General features: G+C 37.6%; 1 protein-coding gene across 1 annotated transcript in view; it reads right to left on the bottom strand.

Annotated features, from left to right (window-relative positions):
* Positions 1-25,319, bottom strand: part of SYTL5 (synaptotagmin like 5) — a 209,792-nt gene that overhangs the window by 29,357 nt on the left and 155,116 nt on the right. The window contains exons 7-9 of the mRNA XM_087829354.1: positions 11,759-11,900; positions 9,673-9,802; positions 798-904 (exon numbers count right to left, since the gene is read on the bottom strand). Coding sequence (XP_087685480.1) covers positions 798-904; positions 9,673-9,802; positions 11,759-11,900 — 379 coding nt within the window. The remainder of the gene's footprint in view (positions 1-797; positions 905-9,672; positions 9,803-11,758; positions 11,901-25,319) is intronic.

A 25,319-nucleotide genomic window follows, 5' to 3' on the forward strand; every position in this document is an offset into this window, starting at 1 on the left:
AACCCCCACTGGGGACCAAGCCCGCAACCCGTGCCTGTGCCCTGACTGGGAACTGAAACCTCGATCTCCTGAATCCTAGGTCGATGCTCAACTGCTGAGCCATGCCCAGCCCTTTCTATTTTTGGTGGTGGATTTTAAAATACTTCCCCTGCTATTTATACTATAGTAAATAACACTGAGTTTTAGAACTCTAACTTTCCTTGCTTGCTTTGGAAAAATTATATTAACATCATTTAATATTTGTGTTATATCTTTCTTCCATGGAGTTCAAATTGCATTATAGCAATTACAGAACTCAGAATATCAGAATATTAGAAATGGAAGGAACCTTACCAATAATTTAATTCAACCTTCTCATTTTATAAATGAGTTCACTTATACATTAATTTTCTAATAATTTAGTCTCAATTAAGAAGATAGTTTATTGAGGGTAACTTGAGATGTAGGAACATTTATATAAAATGCATAGTCAGATTAAGTCTAATATTTTATTTAAGAAATGTTGATATTTCCCATTTTCCAGGTTTAGATTAAGTAATGTGCTTTTAGGCAGGAATTGAAATTCCCAACAGGTGTTTCTTAGGGATAATCTTTACAGATTTACCTGATTACCTCTTACGTTCTATAAATCATTCCTTAGTTATTTTCATATGTTGGTTGTGAAGACTAATAGGAAGAGATCATCGAATATCCTCACTTTATCCTCAACTTATCCTCACATAAAAGTGGAGACAGGTTTTGAACAAGAATGTGCCTTTTCCTCATGATCATTAGACTATCTTCTGCATCCAACTTACCAAGTCTTTGTCTAAAGCCCCAGGAACAGACTTGCTTCTTAAATTTACAGTATCCTCTAAGTCTTCTGTAAATGACCCACTCAAATCTAACTCAGATTGACTCCGATCTGGAGGAAGGAAGAGAAAAGAAAAAATATGAATCAGCTTACTCTTTAGAAAGTTTCATTTTTCATTGTAAATCTTTCATCTTTATTCCAATTCTTTCTAGGCATGGGGCATAGATAGTGTTATGAAAGCAAGTAAGACTCAGTAACTTTATGCTGTTTGTGCTAACATATTTCCTTTTTAAAAAATATGTTTTTATTGTTGACACTATTACATATGTCCCCCATTTCCCCCCCTTTAGCCCTTTCACCCAGCCCCTACCCCCTCCAGGACTTCACAATCTGATTGTCTGTGTCCATGGATTATGCATATAAGTATATAAGTTCTTTGGTTTATCTATTCTTGTCCCCCCAAACACACACTCACACACCAAGACATGTCAATCTGTTCCAAGCCTCTATGCCTCAGGTCTTATTTTTCTTTTTTAAAATATTTTTTCTTTTTTAATTTAATATATTTTTATTGTTGACAGCATTTCAGATGTCCCTCATTCCCCTCCCCCCCTTTTATTCCCCTCCACCTAGCTTGGATCTTATTTTATTGGTCAATTTATTTTGTTCATTAGATTCCACAAATAAGTGAGATCATGTGATGCTTGTCTTTCTCTGATTGGCTTATTTCACTTAGCATAATACTCTCTAAGTCCATCCATACTGTCTCTGAGGGTAAGAGATCCTTCTTTTTTACAGCTGCATAGTATTCCATTGTGTAAATGTACCACTGCTTTTTTATCCACTCATCTACTGATGGGAATTTGGGCTGTTTCCAAATCTTAGTTATTGTAAATAATGCTCCTATGAACATAGGGGTGTATATATTCTTACTGACTGGTGTTTCAGGTTTTTTAGGATATATTCCCTGAAGTTGGATCACAGGGTCAAATGGCAGTTCTATTTTTAATTTTTTGAGGAAAATCTATACTATTTTCCATAGTGACTGCCCCAGTCTGCATTCCTATCAGTAGTGAACTAGTGTAGTGTTCCCTTTTTTCCACATCCTTGACAGCACTTGGTGCTTGTTGATTTATTAATGATAGCCATTCTGACAGGTGTGAGGTGATATCTCATTGCGGTTTTAATTTGCATTTCTCTGATGATTCGTGACTTTGAGCACTTTTTCATGTCTCTTGGCCATTTTTATGTCTTCTTTGGAGAAATGTCTATTCAAGTCTTTTGCCTATTTTTTAATTGGATTGTTTGTCTTCCTTTTGTTGAGTTGTATAAGTACTTTATATATTTTGGAGATTAGCCCCTTATCAGATGCATCATTAACAAATATGTCCCCCCACACAGTTGGTTTCCTTCTCATGTTGATGATTGTTTCTTTTGCTTTGCAGAAGCTTTTTATTTTGATGTAGTCCCATTTGTTTATTTTTCCTTTATTTCTCTTGTCCTAGGAGATGCATTGGTGAAAATTCTGTTCCGTGAGATGTCTGAGATTTTACTGCCTATGTTTTCCTCTAGGATTTTTATGGTTTCATGTCTTACATTTAAGTCTTTTACCCATTTTGAGTTTATTCTTGTGTATGGTGTGTGTTGGTGGTCTAGTTTCATCTTTTTGCACGTGTCTGTCCAGTTTTCCTGGCACCGTTTGTTGAAGAGACGGTCTTTATTCCATTGTACGTCTTGCCTCTTTTGTCAAGTATTAATTGAGAGTAATGGGTTGGGTCGATTTCTGGGGTTTCTGTTCTGTCCCATTGGTCTATATGTCTGTTCTTGTGCCAGTACCAGGCTGTTTTGATTACAATGGCTTTGGGGTATAGTTTGATATCTGGTACTGTGATCCCTACAACTTTGTTGTTCTTTCTCAAGATTTCTGCAGCTATTCACAGTCCTTTTTGGTTCCATATAAATTTTTGGAGTATTTGTTCTAGTTCTGTAAAGTATGCCATTGGTATTTTAATAGTAATTGCATTGAATCTATAGATTGCTTTGGGTAATATGGACATTTTAATGATGTTAATTCTTCTAATCTATGAACACAGTATATTCTTCCACTGGTTTCTATCTTCCTCTATTTCTTTTTTCAATGTCCTATAGTTTTCCGAGTACAAGTCTTTTACCTCCTTGGTTAAGTTTATTCCTAGGTATCTTATTTTTTGTTGTTGCAATGGTAAATGGTATTGTTTTTAGTTTCTCCTTCTGAGAGTTCGTTATTGGTGTATAAAAATGCCATTGATTTCTGGGTGTTGATTTTGTATCCTACTACCTTGACAAATTCATTTATTAAGTCTGGTAGTTTCCTGGTGGAGTGTTTAGGGTTTCCTATATACAATATCATGTCATCTGTGAATAATGAAAATTTTACTTCCTCTTTTCCAATTTGGATGTCTCTTGTATGATAGCTGTGGCTAGGACTTCCAGTACTATGTTGAATAAGAGTGGTGAAAGCAGATATCCTTGTCTTGTTACTGTTCTTAAGGGAAACATTTTTAGTTTTTGCCCATTGAGTATGTTGTTGGCTGTGTGAGTGCCATATATGGCCTTTATTATATTGAGCTATGACCCCTCTATTCCCACTTTGCTGAGAGATTTTATCAAAAAAGGGCACTGGATTTTGTCAAGTGCTTTTCCTTCATCTGTTGATATGATAATGTGATTTTTATATTTCATTTTGTTTATGTTTTATATCACATGTATTGATTTGAGAATATTGTACCAGCCTTGCATCCCTGGAATAAATCCCATTTGATCATGGTGTAAGATCGTTTTAATGTATTTCTGGATCCAATTTGCTAATATTTTGTTGAGGAATTTACCATCTGTGTTCTTCAGGGATATTGGCCTGTAATTTTCTTTCTTTGTGGTATCTTTATCTGGTTTTAGAATTAGGATAATGTTGGCTTTATAAAAAGAGCTTGGAAGCGTTCCTTCCTCTTGGATTTTTTTTGGAATAGTTTGAGGAGGATAGATGTTCTTAGAATGTTGGGTAAAATTCTCCTGTAATTCCATCTGTCCAGGACTTTTGTTAGCTGGAAGTTTTTTGAATACTACTTCAATTTCATTTGTTGTTATTGGCCTATTCAGGTTTTGTCATTCTTCCTGATTGAGTTTTGGAACACTGCATGTTTCTAGAAATTTGTCGATTTCATCCAGGTTGTCCATTTTGTTGGCATATAGTTGTTTATAGTATTTGCTTACAATTCTTTGTATTTCTGTGGTGTCAGTTGTTACTTCACCACTTTTGTTTCTGATTTTTTTGGCTTGGGTCCTCTCTCATTGTTTCGTGATGAGTCTGGCAAAGGGTTCATCAATCTTGTTTATCTTTCCAAAGAAACAGCTCTTGGATACATTGATCTTTTATATTACTTTTTTTAGTCTCTAAGTCATTTATATTAACTGATCTTTATTATTTCCTTCCTTCTACTTCTTCTGGGCTTTTCTTTTCTCTTTTTAATTCTTTTAGTTGTAGGGTTAGATTGTTTATAAGAAGTTCTTCTTGTTTTTTAAGGTAGGCGTGCAGTGCTATGAACTTCCCTTTTAGGACTGCTTTCACTGTGTACCATAGATTTTGGGTTGTTGTGTGTTCATTTTCGTTTGTTTCCAGGAAGGTTTTTATTTCCTGCTTGATCTCATTGGTAACCCATTGATTGTTTCATAATATGATATTTAGCCACCACGTATTTGAGTGTTTTTGAGATTTTTTATTGTAGTTGATTTCTAGTCATACCATTGTGATCCGAGAAGATGCTTACATACTTCAATTTTTTAACTTTTTTTTTTAAAAATTTATCTTTTTGTTGAAATTATTACAGATATCTCCCCCTTTTTTCCCTAATTGGTCCCCTCCACCTCATTTCCACCCTGCCCCCCTCGGGCTTCACCACACTACTGTGTCCATGGGTTATGCATATATGCATAAAAGTTCTTTGATTAATCTCTCCCCACCCACTCCCCCACCCCCACCTTCCCACTGAGATTCATCAGTCTGTTCCATGCTTCTGTGTTTCTGGATCTATTTTGTTCCTCAAACTATCTTGTTTATAAGATTCCACATATGAGTGAGATCATGTAAAACTGAATCAGGAAGAATCAGAAAACCTGAATAGGCTAATAACAACTGATGAAACTGAGGCAGTAATCAAAAAACTCCCAGTAAACAAAAGCCCTGGTCTGGATGGTTTCACAGGGGAGCTTTCTAATTCTTTAAGTTGTAGGGTTAGATAGTTTATCAAAAAATTTTCTTGCTTTTTGAGGTAGGCCTGCAGTACTATGAACTTCCCTCTTAGGGCTGCTTTTGCTGTGTCCCATAGATTTTGGGTTGTTGTGTGTTCATTTTCATTTGTTTCCAGGAAGATTTTGATTTCTTTCTTGATCTCTTTGGCAACCCATTCATTGTTTAATAATCTGTTATTTAGCCTCCATGCTTTTGAATGTGTTTGAGTGTTTTTTACTGTAATTGATTTCTAATTTCATGCCCATGTAGTCTGAGAAGATTGATATGATTTCAATCTTCTTGAACTTGTAAAGATTGGTTTTGTGTCCTAACATGTGGTCTATCTTTGAGAATGACCCATGTGCACTTGAGAGGGATGTTTATTCTTCAGCTTTGGGGTAAAATGTTCTCTAAATATCAATTAAATCCATCTGATCTAGTGTGCCATTTAGAGTCACTGTTTCTGTGTTGACTTTTTGTCTGGAAGATCTATCAAGTGAAGTCAGGGGGGTGTTAAAGTCCTTGACTATGACTGTGTTCCTGTTGATCTTTCCTTTAAAATCCTAAAGGTTATTATTGATAAGTCCTTATATATTGCCATTTTAATTCTTTTTAAAAAAATATATCTTTATTGATTTCAAAGAGAGGAAAGGAGAGGGAGGGAGAGAGATAGAAGCATCATTGATGAGAGAGTCATTGATCAGCTGCCTCCTGCATGCCCCCGACTGGGGATCGAGCCTGTAATCTGGGCATGTGCTCTGACCAGGAATGGAATCCCCGATCACCTAGATCCTAAGTTGATGCTCAACTGCTGAGCCACACCCAGCCAGGCGCCATTTTAATTCTTTATGCCAATGTTTCTCTCTCTATTTCTTCTTATTATTACAGCAATTCCTTTAATATTTCTTGCAATGCTTCTATTTCTACTTCTAATTACAGCAGACCCTTTAACATTTCCTGTAATGCTGGTTTGGTGGTGATAAATTTCTTTAGCCTTTTTTTTCTTTTTTTTTTTCTGGGAAGCTCTTTATTTTACCATCTATTTTGAATGATAGCCTTGCTGGATAGAGTAGTCTTGGTTTCAGATCCTTGTTTGCATTACCTTGAATATTTCATGCCATTCCCTTCTGGCCTGTAGAGTTTCTGATGAGAAGTCAGCTGAAAACCTTATGGAAGCTCCTTTGTAGGTAATGGATTGCTTTTCTCTAGATGTTTTTAGGATTCTCTCTTTGTCTTGAATCTTTGGCATTTTAATTTTGATGTGTCTGTTTGGGTTCTTCTTGCTTGGGACTCTTTGTGCCTCCTGAACTTGTGTGACTTTTCCTTGACCAGGTTAGGGAAGTTTTCTGCCATTATTTCTTCAAACAGGTTCTCTAAACCTTTACTTTCTGTCTCTTCTGGCACTCCTATTATGCAAATATTGTTATGTTTTATGTTGTACCACAGTTACCTTAGATGTCTTCCTGATTTTTAAATTATTTTTTCTTTTTGTGTCTCTGATTGAGTGATTTTTTTTCTACCTTGTCTTCTAATTCACTGATCTGATCCTCAGATTCCTCTATCTAATCTGCAGTTTATTTCTTTCAATGTATTTCTGCTATGTCATTCTTAATTTCCTTCACAGTTTCCATATCTTTTTTCATGCTGTTGAGCATCCTTACAATCAGTATTCTGAACTCTATTTCTGAGAGATTGCTTCTCTCCATTTCACTTAGCTCTTTTTTTGGAGACTTCTCTTGTTCTTTCATTTGGAGCTTGTTTTTCGTCTCCCATTTTAGCTGCTTGTTTGGATTTGTTTCTATGTATTAGGTAGATCTGCTAGGACTCTCAGTCCTTTTGGAGGGTCTCTGGTACAGGCCAATGTCAGATGCAGTTTGTCACTGGTCTTGAGTACCCTGTTTGGAGCTATCAAAAACCCTCGGCTTAAGGTCCCCTCTGCTGGGGCTGGGTATGGTTGGACAGGACCAAGATACACACCAAAGTCTGCTTTTCCAAGGCCCAGGTCCGGAAACAGATCAGGCAAAGACTCAAAGCACTTTGATGTCTGACTCTGTTTGCAGGCTGATTAATCTGATTCTCCTAATGAGCCTCAGGCTGTAGAAACTCCACAGGGTGGGGTAGCTGATTGTTATCAGTCTCTTAATGTGCCTCAGGTTGTAGAAACTCCTCTGAATAGGGCAAGAGGTTTTTCAGCAGGGTGGGGCAATTGCTTCAGCCTCAGGCAAAAGCTGCTCGGAAGGTAAGTGTCTGCCTCTGCAGTATGGAGTAATGACTCAGCACAGGAATCCAGAGGCCTCTGAGCCCTCTGAGCTCTTTCTCCAAAGTCCACAACCCTAGATTCTCCTTACACAGCTTCAGTCCACTCTGCTCTCCCTCTGCTGGAACCCAAGGTGAGTGGCTACACACAAAACTTTTTGTGTTGTCTCTTTAAGAGGGTGCCTTCATTTCCAGCCATCTCTCCCTGGCAGACAGAAACCCAACTGCTTTTCACAGCCAGATGTTATGTGGGCACCTTTCTCAGTTCTGGTGCTCTTGGCTGGGAAGCCCAGCCTGGGATTTAGACCCCAGAGTACTCAGTGGGAACCCTCACAGCTGAGATATCTCTTTGGACCTTCATCTTTTGCCTGCGGGAGCCCAGCCAGCCCTTTCTCTTGCACCTCCACACTTCCCACTAATCTGTATGTGGTCTCCACTTTAGGTTCTTGGTTATGAGGATGCTGTCCAGCTCGTCTTCAGCAGCAGTTGATTATTCAGGATGGTTTTTCTCTATTTTAGTTGTAATTCCAGTTTGGTCCCGGGAGAGTGTCAGTGTAGCTTCCACTCAGTCTGCCGTTATCTTTAATCTTTCTTACATACTTCCATTTTAATAGCATTTTGAAAGTCCCTTGGACTGAATTACCAACACTGATGTGTTCATGTTTCCTTTGATCATTGGAGACTAAATGCTCCATTATAAAATGCTAATTTTAAGTCTTCTGTTTTGCTCATAGATTTTGAAAAACTCTCTTAGAATGGGCCCTTAAGCTTAGAAAAAGTAAAACATTAACCATTCTTGATTTTAAAATTTAGAGAATTCACAGAAAAGGGAGTGGCTATAGGTAAATTTGGAGAAAGCTCTACTTCTTCAGGCACCAGAACATTCTTTCATCAGAAGAACATCTTGCTTTTGAAAATATAAGTTAAAGAACAATTCACTAGTCAGTAATGTGGAGGACAGCTTATTTTCACAGAGCAGTTTTATATCAAAGCCTTGCTGATATAGATATAGTTGCTTATAAATGAGAAAGATTTAAGAGAGCAATCAAGTAAATAAGTTTTAAATGATGTGATATAAAGCAAATGTATTTACCATAGTGCCTAACACAGAGTATGTACTCAATAAACAGAAATGTACAGGTGTTCAGTAAAAGTAATAGAAATACATTCTAGGAAGTTGCCTTCTAGGCTAGTTTAAGTTTTTTCATTTAATAGGTGAGCTGATTTTCTAGTCCTAAACAAAATGCAACAATAACCACACTCCTTTAGAAAACTCTTTGAGAACTACCTGGCTAGGAGAGACTCCCCAATTTAGCACACAGAATCCAGATTTAGGCTTTATGCAAATATCATCATTGGGTAACAAAGTAAGTTTTTCATGTTGAGGATTTTGTCATGATTTTTAATTCTATACATGGGACATAAACTTAATAATTATGACCAATTTCTCTGAAGAGTTTCTTTATTCATAGGTAAAAAAATTGCAATATAATACCTGCTTTACTGGGTTATTATTATGATGAATTGAAATGGTATATTTGAATGTACCATACAAATGAAAGGGGTTATTATTAATACCTTAATACTTCTTGCAAATAATTCCTTATTTAAACCATGAAATGGTAAATTTGTCTAGATATAGGGCATTGCTAAGTACCAAATCAAAAAGGATTAACATTGGAATTTATGTTAGAAATTAGATTTTAAGTTAAACATGCATGTTAAAAACTGTAAGATAATCATTAAAAGAGAAACAGTGTATATACTAAACTAAATGGAAGGGAAAAATGGAATGGGATGGGAAGACATCAATCTAGAAGACAGCAGTAGAGAAAGAAAGAATAAAACCTACAATCAAAAATGAGAAAAATGAGGTGAATGAAAGATATAAAGTAAGATGGTAGAATTAAATCCAAACCTATAGGCAATCAAAATGAATGTAAATTGACAAAACTCAGATAAATTTTATGGTATGTAAATTATATTTCAATAAAGCTGTTAATTTTTAAAAAGTTTATTTCCTTGAACTCTAGTCAAGTGTCCTTATCTTTCATATCAAATGAGCCAATAATATTTCCTACACTCTTATATTGACATTTGGTAGAGCTCTGAAACTTGGTAGTGATGCCTGGCAAGTGTACACTTTTGAAATGGATTCTGCATAAATGTAAGAGGCTTAAGATATCACCTGGGACCACATTTAAGCAGCTCTTATGGAGTGGGCCTACCACTATGGGTCAAAAAGAATGGACAATTTTTTCCTAAGGCATGAAACATCCATTTAATGCCACACAAGACAGTCAAATCCACCTGATTTAGTCATTTTGTACAACAGTGTAGTCATACTGTAAATACCCACCTGAGGAGTGGGAAGTCCCCGAGACTGCTAAGGAAGGTGTGCCAGAAGTGTTTCTGCGATGATTCTTTGTGAAATCCTCAGAGATTCCTTCAATGGCAGCCCAATCCAAAGAATTTTCAAAACCATGCTCCTTCTCACAAAGTAAAATTAAAAAAGAATCATTATATTGACAGTAATTTACTTTAAAATCCTTCCATAGAAATATACTTCAGTATTACCACATTTAAATGTGCATTCTTTAGGAGATAGTTGATATTTGGAGGACGTTCATCAGGAGTCCATCAACTCTAAAACTTACTATCAATAATTACTCTCTAAAATCTATACCAAGAGGTTTGCTAATTAGCAGGAAATGCATTAGAAATAATTTTTCATTCACAAAAATAGGGAGCATTCTACTATATGGTTAGCAAGAAAGATGATACAGGTATCTCCAACTTACATGAACTATGTATAAGAATCTGGTGAGCTTCATACCCTCAGAGTAGTACCCTCTGAGTAGGCTTAGAACTCTGGTCCTTGGTCTGTCCCCCTCTCAACACCTTCTCTCCTCAACCACCCCTTACCTCCTCCATACCCATTTAACAAGACCATGCCACTTTTCCATTTAGCAGGTTGTATGATCAGAACATGGTTGGTTACATTGTTTTTGGAATGGAACTTTCATGCAAGGTGCTTATCAAAGTTTATGAAAGGATAAAGAATGAGGACTTCCCTAGCTTACAAGAATAGGTGATTTTTGGGTGCCTGCTTGCTAATAAATGTTTGTGTAAGTGGCAAAATTCAGTCTGAGACTTGTTTTCATTGTAACATATAATAAAGGAAAACTCTGTCCCAAATTTCCCTGGGCACTTAGGGTCTTGGCTATTGCATCACTCCAACTTTGCTTGAGCATTAAGAGACTAATTTTGAACTTTTTAGTAACTGGGCTGAGTTTAAATGTCCATGGAAATTATATCACGGTGTGATAATGATCGAATATAAAAGAAACTTTTTAATTCCTCTTTCCATAACAATCAAAAAATGATTTTTAAAGTCCTACTTGTTGCCTTATATTTAACCGACACCTTAGACATTGAGGGAAAATTTGATGAACTCACTCCAGAGAGATGTGGCTCTCACTTGCTTAGTATGCTACTCAATGCAGCTTCAATATAGACTGGTTTTGGTCTTTATTTTCTAACACATATTCCCTGTAGCAGGAATAATATAACTCCTAATTAATTGCCGTAGACCACTAAGTTTTACCATAAGACTGTGACAGAGGTAAAACAGATAAATTAAGTTAGGTCAGTTTTCAACACTGTTTCAAAATATTGTTTAAGGAGTCTCTCCATAAGTAATTGGAACAGCCATTCAGTAATGTACCTGCTGAATATAAGTGGTGTTCCCACCTGGAAGAATTATTTGCCTCAGACTACTGCATGGCTAATTCCTTCACTTCCTTCATGTTTTTGCATAACCAGTCCTGGCATATAGCAGACCCTCATTATATACTGGCTGACTCAAAAAACTGTAGTTTGTATATAAAGTTTGTATACATATGGTTTTCTATTTAATCAAAAAATCTAGTAGACACTCATTCATTCAAAAGACCAGCTTCCATATTACATATAATATATATTATATACACACATATATTATGCAATTTAAGTTTTCATTATGCATTGACCCCTTATATTAACAGTTGTATAGAAAAGGAAACTAGAAAAGGATTTCAAGATTCTATTTTCCCTGATTTAAATCAGTTTGGAAAAATTTTAGTGCAGTCAACATCTTGAGAAATAGCATGGAGGATCAAAATCAATGACTTCTAACAATTATTTATATATATTTTAAAATTGTATAGCCATTTAAACCTTCATCATATAAATTCCACCTTTGAACCTATTTCTTCCCTTTCCTTGTACTGTAGGCTTCCTGCCGGGAGCTAAGGATCCAAGATGTTCAGTCCTGATAAAGAAGCTTCTACCATTAATCATCGTAAGCGACATGCACTGAGATACAGAGAGCTGAAACCCAGTAATGCCACGGTGGTGAGATCAAATTTCAGAAGCCTGGTATCCGTTCACATTTGTGTACTTACTCTACTGCTGACTGGAGTCAAGCTGCGTGTGCTTGGGGCTGGTGACCTCTGAGTAACTGGGGTCATACCACTGCTCTGGCTGCTCTTCATGGTCCCAGGACCAACTTCCTGGTCATTAAGATCTGATGAACCAGTGCTTCCTCTAAATGAGAAAGAATATTCTGAATTAACACGGAAACAGCAGCAACCAAAGACAAAGTCGAGGAAAAGCTTACAAAAGAATAATGATGACATATGAACCACATGAAATACACCAGACCCACACTGGAATTGGTCATCAACTATTATGGCACTCCCCCCCTTTAAAAACCTTCAGGGGCTCACTAGATTCAATCCTGTTTGTCTGACTCTAAAGTCTTTGTCATTGAGCTTCACCCTACCCTTCCAACTATATTTCCCACTGCTCACTAGCATTCTCCCAGCCAATCCAGGTTCCTTACTATCCTGTCAACTCACCATGCTCACAGTCATGCTTCCACTTCTAAGGTTTTTGCTCATGTTCTCCCAGCCAGAAATGCCATATATGTCACTCTGTGTTCACACAACTCTTCCCTATCTTTCAAGGCTCATATGAAGTCCAGCCTCCCCCACCAGACCTTTCCTGTAAATCACAGGCCTTGTCAACCTCTGCTCTTCTCAATTCCTATTGACTTACAGTCTTTGCCAAACTATATAGCACTTGACTCTGCAAGACCTTGCTTGGCCCCCTAATTGTTCCATGTATGTGGGCCTGGGTGCCTCTTTCAACTGTGAGCTCCTTGGGGACAGAGTTCAGTATGTATTTACCATAATATCTCTAGCACCTCCATAATGCCTTGGTGCAAAGGAGGCACTCAATACATATTTAATCAAAGATTGGAAATTATATTTTCTTTCTGTGTTTAGTGACTGACTCATGGTGCACATTTAATAACTGTGGCATGAAAATAATGATATTTGGTAAATGGGCTTGACTCACTTTCATGTTTGCTAAAAGTGATTCAATTCCACTCAATAATGATTAATGAAAAAAACAGTTCCTGCCCTTAGGTGATCACAGATTTTCTCATTAAATGGAGATTCATAAGTAAATATAAGCTTTGACAAATTAGAACTGAAGAGAGTATTTGTTCTTATTTTATTGTTTACCTGCAGTGGGCACAAAATATGCTGTGGTAAAATATAAGCCCTACGTATTTCATTCTTTCAATCACTATTTTAATAATTTATAGGTGAACTTATAATAATGAATATCTTATTGTAAAAGCACAGCAGTAATAGTGATTAGGGCTTATAGTTGAGCTAATCAGAGGAGAGAATTATAAGAATAAAGGAAGAGTGCTTTCTCAAAAAGAATGTCTGACTGTGCATGTGTCATTACCAGAAGATAAATCTGGCAGAAGAAAGAATCAGCAGTGACCATCAGAGCTGTCAAACACAGCTGATAGGTCTTTGCAAGTCTGTGCACCAGAGAAGCCACCAAAATCAAATTTGCCCTGACTGATAATACCAGCTGCTGCCACCCTCAATAATTATGCAAATGGCAGCTGCATTTACTGAGTATTTTCTAAATGTTAGACACTTTCCTTTCACCAACATCCCTGTTTTAAAAGGTATTAATGTTCTTATTTCAAACGTGAAGAAACTAAGTCTTGGAGAGGCTAAACAATTATTCCATGCATGCATGGATGTTCACGCACACGTGCACACACATACACACCACACTACCACCACCACACTGTCACACAGTTAGTATGTGACAAAGTCAGAATACAAACTGAGAATATTCTGCCTACCCAAAGCCTGTGCTCTTCTAGTTTTTCATATTGCTTACTCATCATTTCACCAAGATCAATGTGTTACAACCAATTAGGCTCTACACTGATAGAGTGAGCTGTCAAGAAGATAATCAAAAGATCAGAGAGCTGGGATTAGTTTCTTGCAATTTTATGAAAATAATTATGAAAATTCTCTGGTGGCATTCCTTTGATACTACATAAAAACAGTCTCTGGCTCCGTCTTTCTAGAGATGGCACTCTGAATAAGTTATAGTATTATGGACTCTGCTCAGGAAGGGTCTAAGACTGTGTCTTTTGATTCTGACAACAAGAGAATAAAATTTTGTGATTAAATAAATTAATGAATTCTAAGTTCCTTAGTGATTTTTCTGAGCCCTCCTACCTCAGGTGCTACATTTATACATTTGACAACAGTTAACCATATTCATACCATTCCAAATGATTCTACTCATCTCAGAAGTCCTATTTAGAAGGGACTTAGAGACCTACCCAGTAATGCTGTGCTGTGACCACAGGTCTCTACTCTCAGAACAATATTGCCTCAAAAATCTCTCTACCTACTGTTTTAGGTAAAATCTCCTTTAAAAAAAGGAAGGCTAGGAGTAAATCTTGCAGAAATGAGCCAAGAAGTTATGACCCAAATGGACCCATGTGGATATTTAAGCTTTTGTCTGTATTGAAGTTTCTCCCTTAACCCAACCAGGTTTGGAAAAGTCCTCATTATGGATTAGCCTTACTAGAATCAAAAGACCTACTTATGTAGAAGCCCTGGAACAAGTCGAGTAATTGTGGTATGACATTCAAAAGGCTATCCTGTAATATAGAAAAAAATCTGTGATTGTAATTCAGCTACTGGAAACTGTTGTTGCCAGAAGCATGATCTCAAAAATGACATATACTTTCACATTTGTCCCTGACATTTACTCTGAGCTCCTCAAAATTATTTTCCTCTGATTTGGCAGTTTCAGTTGATTAAACTAAAAATGATTTAATGTAATAGGGCAGAATATCATAAATATTTGGGTGGCAACTCTTTTAGGTGTTATGTAAAATATGACATAAAATACATGAATCTTCACCACTTCAATAGGAAAAGGGTAAAAGTTTCATCAAGTCTAAATTAGAGAAGTTTAAAGTTCAATGAAGAAAGAGCTATTTGCAATTCAGATATTATGTTATTGATATTTAAATTAGAAATATTAGAAATCAGTGCCAACAGACCTTCAAGTTCAAATTTGCTTAAGGAATAACTGGCAAGAAAGAGATGCATTTACTTTGTTCTATTGGGACCCAAATGATGAGGATACGACACTGTCTTGGGAGCTTAGATATTCTGGGTTACTTGAAAGACATTTCCAAGAGCAGGAAAGAGTCTCATTTACTTTAGCTTATGAAATATACTTTAAAAGCCTTTCTTTTTATCTCTAATTTCATGCTGGTCCAAAACCTCGATAATGGCTTCCTAGATATATCCATTTTGAGGAAAAGGATCCAAGGATTGAGGACAGAGACTATAATTTAATGAGTTGCCTTTGTAGTTTACATAACACTTTCCCAGGATTTGTAGCCTGGAAACAATTTTCCAGGATCCAACCTCCCCGGAGTGAGCTGACAATGTTGAACCTGTGCCTGTATAAGTTAAATGAGTGTTCCCCTAATAAAGATCAGCATAAGGCAGCATCAATCTGAGAGTCACTAACACTCACTGGGACAATGAGGCTAGTGAGTAGCGTAACAGAGACTGCATGATATTCTTTCTGCGGCTTATGAGCTTTCTTAACTTCTTTAATTATTTCAGACCTGAAATGAATATGTAAGAAAGACAAGCAAGGGAGGTTGTAGTTAGAAAGTAAGGCAAGCCTGTTATTAAATGGGAAAGAAATGTTAAAAATGAGAAAGAAAAGGGGAAAAAAGTTGAACATAACTCAACTTTCCACTCATTATTGATCCCCAAATGCTATGTCTTTGTCAAAAGTCTTATGGGAAATGGGTGGCCCTCACCCTTGGATGCACAGCAGAAACACAGGGAGAGATTTTTAAAATCCCCATGCTCAGGCTATATCTGAGACTAATCACATCAGGCTCTCTGGGTGTGGGATCTAGGCATCAACATGTTTTAATCACCACCACCCCGTTCCAATATGCAGCCAAAATTGAGAAACATTGGGCTAAACTGTGGATTAGTTTAAATTCATTGATCTCAGATATCTGACAGCTTGCATTGGCCCTTCCTCTCATACCATTACTTTCTTTATTCAGCACAGTGCTCACATCAAGAGAGCTGAGCTGTCCTTATAACTCAGAAAGTAATAAATGAAAGGACACTTCTTGTATTAGTGAGTGCATGTGTTGCACCAGGGATCAGCAAAACCATGGCCATGAATTGAATTGGGTCGACCACCCATTTTTGTAAAGCCCACGAGCTAAGAGTGGTTTTTACAATTTTAACTAGTTGAAAAAAATAAAAAGAAAAATAATATGTTGGGATATGTGAAAATTATGTGAAATTCAAATTTCAGTACCCCAAAATAAAGTTTTAATTTAATGCAGGGATGCCCATTAACTTATGTATTGTCTATAGCTGCTTTCATGCTCCAGTAGCAGAGTGGGGTATTTGAGAAAGAGACCATATAGGCCACAAAGCCAAAAATATTAGCTCTCTATACCTTTACAAAAAAGGTGTGTTGATCCCTGTGTGTGTGTTCACACACACAGGCAGAAAAACACACAGGTATGGGTCTCTAACTTTAAAAAACCAAACTCTTTGAAGTGGTCAACACATCCCAGAGGAATGAATTTAAGGTATTGAGTGCATATGAATATATGTGTGTGTATGTATGTGTGCGTATGTGTGTTATACTTAGGCACAAGTGAATCATGATAGGAGCTCTTGGATGCAGAATTTGGGAAGTAGAAAAGTGAGGAAGAAGAAGAAATTCATCAGGCAGCTTCTCTAGCTGCAATTTCCTCTGAAGCCGCTGGATTTCTGTGGCTTAATTACACATATTTCCTTTCCTTTTCCTTTTTAGAGAAAGGACAAGGTATTACGATGTGGTGGGTGCTTAATGAAATTTTGTTCAATGAGTCTTAGTGTTAATGATATAAAGAACCTCTATAATTTGTTTACTAAAAAAAGGCTGATTTGCTTTTATTTGGTTTAAATATATTTAGGGTTTCCTTAAAGGATCTGTTTATTTAAAAAGAGTATCTAAAATGGAAGATATAATCACCATGAAAGAAGGACTCTGACTGTATGAAGAAGAGCTTCACAGACAAGAAAAAGCTAAAGGCATTACTGCAGGAAATGTTAAAGAAACTGGTGTAATAAAAAGTTGATTGAACCTGAAACACCAATCACAAAGAACTTATGCACCCCTATGTTCATAACAGCACAATGTATAATAGCTAAGATCTGGAAACATAAACCACAATGAGGTGTCACTTCACACCTGTCAGAATGGCTCCATCAATGAGTCAACGAACTACAGGTGCTGGGGAGGGTGTGGAGAAAGGGGACCCTAGTGCACTGCTGGTGGGAATGCAGACTGGGGCAGCCACTGTGGAAAGCAGTATGGAGGTTCCTCAAAAGATTAAAAATTGACCTGCCATTTGACCCAGTGATCCCACTTCTAGGAATATATCCCAAGGAACCCAAAACACCAATTGCAAAGAACTTATGCATCTGTATGTTCATAGCAACACAATTTACAATAGCTCAGATCTGGAAACAGCCCAAGTGCCCATCAGTAGATGAGTGGATAAAAAGCTGTTACACATTCACACCATGGAATACTATGCAGCTGTAAAGAGGAAGGATCTTCCATCCTTTGGCACAGCATGGAGGGAGCTAGAAAGTATTATGCTAAGTGAAATAAGCCAGTCAGAGAAAGGCAAATACCACATGACCTCACTTATATGTGGAATATAATAAACAAAATAAACTGATGAACAAAGTGGATCCAGAGACATAGAAGCATGGAACAAACTGAGGGATCTCAGAGGGAAGGTGGGGAGGGGGCTGTGGCTGGGGAGAGATTAATCAAAGAACTTATATGTTTATAAGCATAACCCATGGACACAGGCATTGGTATTGGGAAAACCTGGGGATGGGATGGATGTGGGGTGGAGGGGATCAATGGGGATAAAAAGAGGACATCTGTAATATTCTCAACAATAAAGATAAAGAAACTTAAAAAAAATATTGAAACAGAGAGAAAGAGAAACATAGGCATAAATAATTAAAACGGCAATAGATAAGTATCTATCAATAATAACCTTAAATGTAAATGGATTAAATGCTTTAAAAACAAGACATAGGGTGGCTGAATGGATAAGAAAACGTGACCAAAAAATATGCTGTCTACAAGAGATCCACCTCAAAACAAAAGACTCACACAGGATGAGAGTGAAGGGATGGAAAAAAACTTTTCCATGGAAATGAAAAAAAAAGCTGGGGTAGCAATACTCATATCGGACAAAATCAACTTCAAAATGCAGACCATAACGAGAAACAAGAAAGATTACTATGTAATACTAAAGGGATAGACCCATCAAGAGGATATAACTCTGATAAACATATATGCACCCAATATAGGAGCACCTAAATTTATAAAAAACAAAAACAAAAAAGCCCCAACTTCTAGAGGACTTTAAGGGAGAGATCAACAGCAAGACAATCATACTAGGGGACTTTAGCACCCCACTGATTTCACTGGACAGGTCTTCCAGACAAAAAATCAAGGACACAGTGACCCTAAATGACACACTAGATCAGATGGATTTAATTGACATCTACAGAACATTCCACCTCAAAGCTCCAGAATATACATTCTTCTCAAGTGCACATCAGTAGACCAGTGGATAAAAAAAGCTGTGGTAAATTTACACCATGGAATACTATGCGGCTGTAAAAAAAAAGGATCACTTATCCTTTGGGACAGCATGGGGGGAACTGGAGAGTATTCTGCTTAGTGAAATAAGCCTGTCAGAGAAAGGCAAGTATGACATGATCTCATTCATATATGGAATGTAATAACAAAATAAATCCAGAGACATAGAAGCACGGGACAGACTAAGGGATCTCAGATGGAAGGTGAGGGTGGGGGAGAGATTAATCAAAGAACTTATATGTCTATAAGCATAACCCATGAACACAGACATTGTTATGGGGAAGGCCTGGGAGTGGGGTGGATGCAGGGTGGAGGGGATCAATGGGGGAAAAAGAGGGACATCTGTAATACTTTCAACAATGAAGATAAATTTATATAAGTACCACGCACTAACCGATTGCGCCACTGGAGCTCCCTCTGAAGATAAATTAAAAAAATAAATAAATAAAGGCATTCATCAGCACCAAACCAGTATTATATGAAATACTGGAGGGTCTTCTTTAAGAAGAAACTAATGAACAAAATAAACTGAGAAACAAAATAGACCCAGGAACACTGAAGCATGCAACAGACTGTCATATTTCGTGGGGTTGGGGGATGGGGAGGGAAGAGATTAACCAAAGAATTTACATGCATACATGCAAAACCCATGGACATAGACAATAATGCAGTGAAAGCCTGGAGAGGCGGTGGGAGCTGGGAAGAAGGGGTCAATGGGGTGGAAAAGGGACATCTGAAATACTTTTAGTAATAAAGATAAACTAATAAAAGAAAAAGAAGTAAAGAAAAGCTAGAACTCTCACTCTGATAATATTTTGATCTTTTACCATCACAAGAAGACCCTGATCCTATATCTTATTTCTAAATAATGACTGGAAGCCAGTTGGAAGAGAGGCCAACAGTCATGAAAAGCGTTGCATGGATTAGAAGGCAAGAGCAAAAAAAAAAAAAAAAAGGCCAATTGGCTACACCTACAGACACCAAAGAAAGCAAGTGCTTAACAGAACTTAGCTAAATGGAACAAGCCCTTACTCTGTATTCAGTAGTAAGATTTACTAAACTCTTGTTCTACCTGGGATGCTATGTTGCTTATAAGACAAAAATTATCAAAGTATCCAAAGCCATCTACATTCCGATCCAATTTGGCTCTCTATCCATTTTTTGGATATTACATTTCAATTTTTTTTTTTTTTACGTCTGAATTTGATTTTTTTTTCAAGTTTTATTATTGTTTAAAATATTACAGATGTCCCCCTTTCTCCCCAATGACCCGCTCCACCCCATTCCCTCCCCCTCTCCAGTCCCCCTCCCCACCATTGTCCATGTCCTTGGGTTGTGCATATCTGCATATAAATTCTTTGGTTACTCTCTCCCCCTCCACCCACACGCCCTCCTCCATCCCTCTGACATTCATCAGTCTCATCTATGCTTCCATGTCATTGAATCTATTCTGTTCATCAGTTTATTAAGTTCTTTAGATTCCACATTTCAATTTTTACTCTCTAAAAACTCTGAACTGTGTATTTTCTAGCACATGTTTGTGCTGTGCCTCTTTTCTTTTTCACTTTCTATTCCCTCAGTCTAGAATGTTCTTCTTACCTTTCTTCACCTGGCCAGGTCTTCATCCTTTAAAATTACTTAGGGATCATATTTATGAAACTTCCATGAATTCTCTGGTAAAATAAATGCCTGTTTTGGTTTCCCAGAGCACACAGAACATCTTCGTATCATGATACCATATTGTCTTGAAATTATTTGTTCAATTATCCCAATCTTCCCTGCCAAATTAGAAGTTCATGAAGGGGTGGAACAATATCATTGTATGAGAACTTTCACATTTACCACTTGTCACACAGTACTAGGTCAATAATGTTGGCAGAACTGTGTGGTAAATTTATTTGTATAAATAAAATGCATAGGTGAGCAAGTCACATATCTCTACTGCTCAATGATTTAAAGAAGAAAGGCCATTACTGTGTCTCAGCTAACCTGAGAATATAACACATTGCATAACACACCTTAGGCAACAGTGAGTAAAATAGTTCTATTATATTAGAGGAAGGAAATGTGTTCAATTTAGTTTGTAGAAGTATAACATGCTGAGATAATGAATCTTTGGGAAACAATTGGAGAAACAAATGAGATAGCAAGGACGAGGCTTCAGGCTTACCATCATTTGACCACAAGAATGAGACAAGTTAAGAATCCATGTTGTCGCAAATAGCACAATATGAATTCTTAACTTGTCTCATTCAGGTGGTGGGGTGGTAGGGGTTGGAGGGTGCCTAATATTTGGTGACAGAAGATGGTTTGACTTTGGGTGGTGGGCACACAGTGCAATATACAGATTTTGTATCATAGACATGTACACTTGAAACCTATATGATACTATTAACCAATTTCACCCCAATAAATTAATAAAAATAATAATAAACCAGGGGAGGGGAGTGAACTATGATGCACAATTAATACATCGCTTCACAATTAGAGGACTGGATCACAATAGTAGATAAGGTTGGGAAGACTGCCCTGAGAATATCCATATTAAATGCTCATTTATATAAAAAGACAAAAGACGAAAGCCATACACAAAAGATCATGTACTGTAAAAGAATCTATTTATATGAAGCTTTAGAACAAGCACACTAACCTATAGTTACAGAATCATAAAGTGGTTCCTCTGGGGTGGGGCAGGAATGATGGGAAAGCATAGGGGGGCTTTCTGAGGTGATGAAAATGTTCTAAATCTTGATACAGCTGTGGGTTTATATCAGTGTGATCTCTTGTCAAAAGTCATTGAACTGCACATAAAATACATAAAATCTGTAATGACACTGAATTTAAATTACATGATAAAAGTTACTGCAAGAAAAAAAGGAATCCAGGTGAAGTTCAACCAAAGTATAGATAGGATCAAGGGTCCAAGTCTCCAAACCTCCACACATTATTGGCATTATAATAAGGAAAGTCACATGTATATAAAGTAAGCATAAATCAGGGGTTGAGCAACTGGTAATCTGACAAACTAGACCTTTGGAGGAGGTCTGAGAGCAGTTTGGGTGGGATGTTGTAGCTGACATCACTGCCCCCACCTCCTTCCCCTCAGTACTCACCTCTACCCACAGAATACTGTCTACTGTGAACAACCACAACTCTGTGCCTGACGACTTGTTCAGATCACAAGAGCATGAAGCTCCTGTGCACAGAACTAGTCAGAAGAGAAAAAGAGTTAGTGTCCCAGACTCAGCCCTCAACCAGTGCCAAATAGGGTGCTGATTTAGAAATATATCAGATTCTGGCTCTCTTGACTGGATAACTCTGAAGTGTACTCTACACTTTTTCCTACAGGTATACACTGAGGTTGAGCTCTAGTTGCCCACAGGGGTAACTGGCTTAATGGCACACTTTTTTTCATTTCCATCCCTTTCCTGGCTCACTTCTCCACAACCTATCGGTGTTTTCCAAGACCACATCCTAAATAAATTACTTGCTCTTGAATCCTTATTTCAGAGTTTGCTTCTAGGGGTCCCAAATCAAGATAGATGTGTATGGTGGGCAAAGAATGAGTTTAAAAAGGGGTGGTTTTGAGTTATAAATAGAAGTTTCTAGCTGAATAATTATTTGGGAACTCCAGACCTCACGTAACTCCCCTAACATCATCACAGTAAATTAAATACTCTTATGAATCCACGTTTCCTCACCTATTCTATCACATGTCTATCACTTCATGGAAGTAAGATTCACTACTCTAGTGAATTGCTTTAGGCTGCTAGCATTTGTGACAACTTGTGGTTTTGACTCCTCACCCCTTAATGCTACTAAGGAGGACTGAGCTCACCCAAAGTAGGTTAAAATAGAAAGAAAGAGGAATTAACACCAAACAAAGGAAGAAAAGGCACAGGAAAGAAATCAAAGTAATTTTCCTTTGGAGGACAATCCTTATAGCCTTTATCCTCCTGAGTCACAAAACTACCACAGCTAGTATTATGGAATAAAATTTGCATACTTTTAGAGATGTACTATAAATTTGAACAATTTTTAAAGCCTAGTAAGGACAGGAGTGTGTTAAATTCATTAGTAACTAGCTATATAGCTTTTTATCTATACACAAACTAATCAGTATTGATTTTGTAGATGTGGTCCTGACTCAAGAGTTAGCATACTCCCACTTTGTTATATTCAAATTACTAGTAAGAGAGTGCTGCTTAATTGACATCTTAACTGCAAAGATATAAATGAAAATTACATGTAGGACATAAAAATAATTTTACTTCTAATGAAAAAAAGGATGGATCATATATTGATAGAATGGGTTTCATAATCTCATTTTGCCAAAATGATATGAGAAAAGAATGATTTTCTTAGTCATAAAAGTACCAAACAAGTTTTATTTATGGGAGGGAGGGAGGGAGGTAGGGAGGGAGGGGGGGGAGGAGAGAGAGGAGAGAGAGGGAGAGAGAATGCGACAGTGCCAGTTAGAGAGGGCTGGCGTGTGGGAGAGTGTGCATGCCTGTGCCAGCGAGAAAGTAAGCACATGTGTATGCAAGCACAAGAATTTGTGCCAGAGTGAGTGTGCACACAAAGGTTCATGCTGGGAATGAAGGTGAAGACTAGCTTAAGGCTAGCTTGAATAGTTTGGTCTCTGCTTTTGAATCACAGTCAACCAAAACATCTTGTGAAGTTTCACAGAGCCTATGACTTCAGTCCAAGACCTCCAGGAGAGCAGTGAAAAATATTTGGGTAAAACCATATGTCTGTATATGTTTGGGTGAGGGAGGAAGAAGAAGGATGAAAAACCAGTTGGTTATGAGAATATAGAGGTTCCATGGTAAAATGCTTACCATATTCTCCAATGTCATGATAGAAATGCTGCTGAAAAACACAGCATCATCTTTCGTTTTCTACTGAACAGAGTGAATATTAAGTTCAGTTCCATTTTTCCTTTATGCTTTTAGGGGACATTGTTGACACCCTACCCAGGTTCCCTTGGACCCTTTGGGCAACTCTCTGTGTTGATTCCTAGTTTCTGAGTGTTTTTCTGCTAATAGTTTGCACATGTGACCTCCAGAGATCTGCCCTTTAGCACTAGGACTAGAAGTCTAGAAATGTTTTGGAGTATGTCTGCCAATCCTCATAGTAGAGTTTTCAGGTAAAATACAGAACTCCCAGTTAAATTTGAATTTAATATAAACAATAAGTTTTAGTATAAAATATACTAATATTTATGTAGTCTACTAATGAAAATAATATTTCATTGGACATATTTGAAAAAAGAGTTGTTTATCGGAAATTCAAATTTACCTGGGCATCCTGTATCTTTACTTGCTAAATCCATAAACTCTATCCAAGGGAATTCATAGCTAATGCCTGATTGTTACAGAAGCACAATGGTCTCTTTCCTCAAAATGGAAAAACTCAGAGATATAATTTATACTCCAGAGTCCTTGGAAGGATCAGGCTAAGTCCTCAAACTCAGACATCGCCTAAGACAGCACATTGCTTAGCTTCTTCCCCTTCTTTATTCTGCTTCTCTTACTCCTTGTTTTCTCCTGGAATCATTTTATTAATAAATAACTCACTCATGAATCCATGTCCCAGGATCTGTTTCTGGGAGAGCATGAAATAAGATAGATATCTCACAAATCATACCACATCAACAAATCATCACAAAGTTGAAAGGATTCGAAATCAGTGCCTTGAAGAACATTCTGTTTATTAACAATAGTTTACATTAATATTCTTTTAAAAGCTTCTATGCTTTTAAAAGTCAAGTCCCTAGCAACCAGTGAATAGCTACTTGTCATGCTCTTCTGAGAGGCTACTGGGCATTACCTACTCCATTCATTTATTTCCCTGCTTTGAAATAACGAAAAAGAAATAAAGTCAACAAGGTACCTGACAAAACATCATTTCCACTGTGATATGACGTGAATTTTTTTAAAAAATGTCCAAACTGCTCTAGGAAAAGAGCAATTAACCATGATAAAATATGCATTGTGGAAAGGGAAAGTAATTGCTAAGGTCAAGTAATAGACCAGGATCTTACACTCGCTTTAGAGTGCTCCATAGTAAAAAAATGAATTACGGAGGGAAATTCCAAGATGGTGGTGGAGTGAGTGGAAGCTACATTGAAACTCTTTCCCAGGACCAAACTGGAATTACAACTAAAATAGAGAATAATCATCTTGAATAATCAACTGAATACTGGCTGGAGGGCACCTTCATAACCAAGGACCCAAAGTGGAGGCTGCATAGAGATTGGTAGGAAGTGCATAGAGATTGATGGGAAGTGTTGAGGTGTGAGAGGGCTAGCCTGGCTCTCACAGGCAGCAGCTGAAGGTCTAGAGGGATATCTCAGCTGTGGGGGGTTCCCACTGAGAACTCTGAGGTCTAAACCCCAAGCTGGGCTCTCCAGCCCAGAGCACCAGAACTGAGAAAGGTGCCCTGTGAAAAGCAGCAGGGTTGTTTCTGCCAGGGAGAGATGGCTGGTAAAGCAGGCACCCTCTTAAAGGGCCAATGCACAAAGTTTCAAGTGCAGCCACTCACCTTGGGCTCCAGCAGAGGGAGGGCAGGATGGGCTGCAGCTGTGTGGGGAGAGTCAGGGGATGCTGGCTCCAGAGATGGAGCTCAGAGGGCAGCCATCTGCATCCCTGTGCTGATTCATTCTCACATAGAGCAGAGGACATCTTTCTCAGGTAGACATTTATCATCCAAGCAGTTTTTGCCTGGGGGGGAAGCAATTGCCCCACCCATTGGAAAGTCTCTTGCCCCACCCTGTGGAGTTTGTACAGCCTGAGGTTCATTAAGAGACTGAATAACAAGCATTCTGTATGTTTTGAGACTTTGCCTGAGCTGCTTCTGGACCCAGGGCTTGGAAAAGTAGACCTTGGTGTG

The sequence above is a fragment of the Miniopterus natalensis genome, chromosome X (assembly GCF_054644295.1).
Source record: "Miniopterus natalensis isolate mMinNat1 chromosome X, mMinNat1.hap1, whole genome shotgun sequence".
NCBI lineage: Eukaryota > Metazoa > Chordata > Mammalia > Chiroptera > Miniopteridae > Miniopterus > Miniopterus natalensis.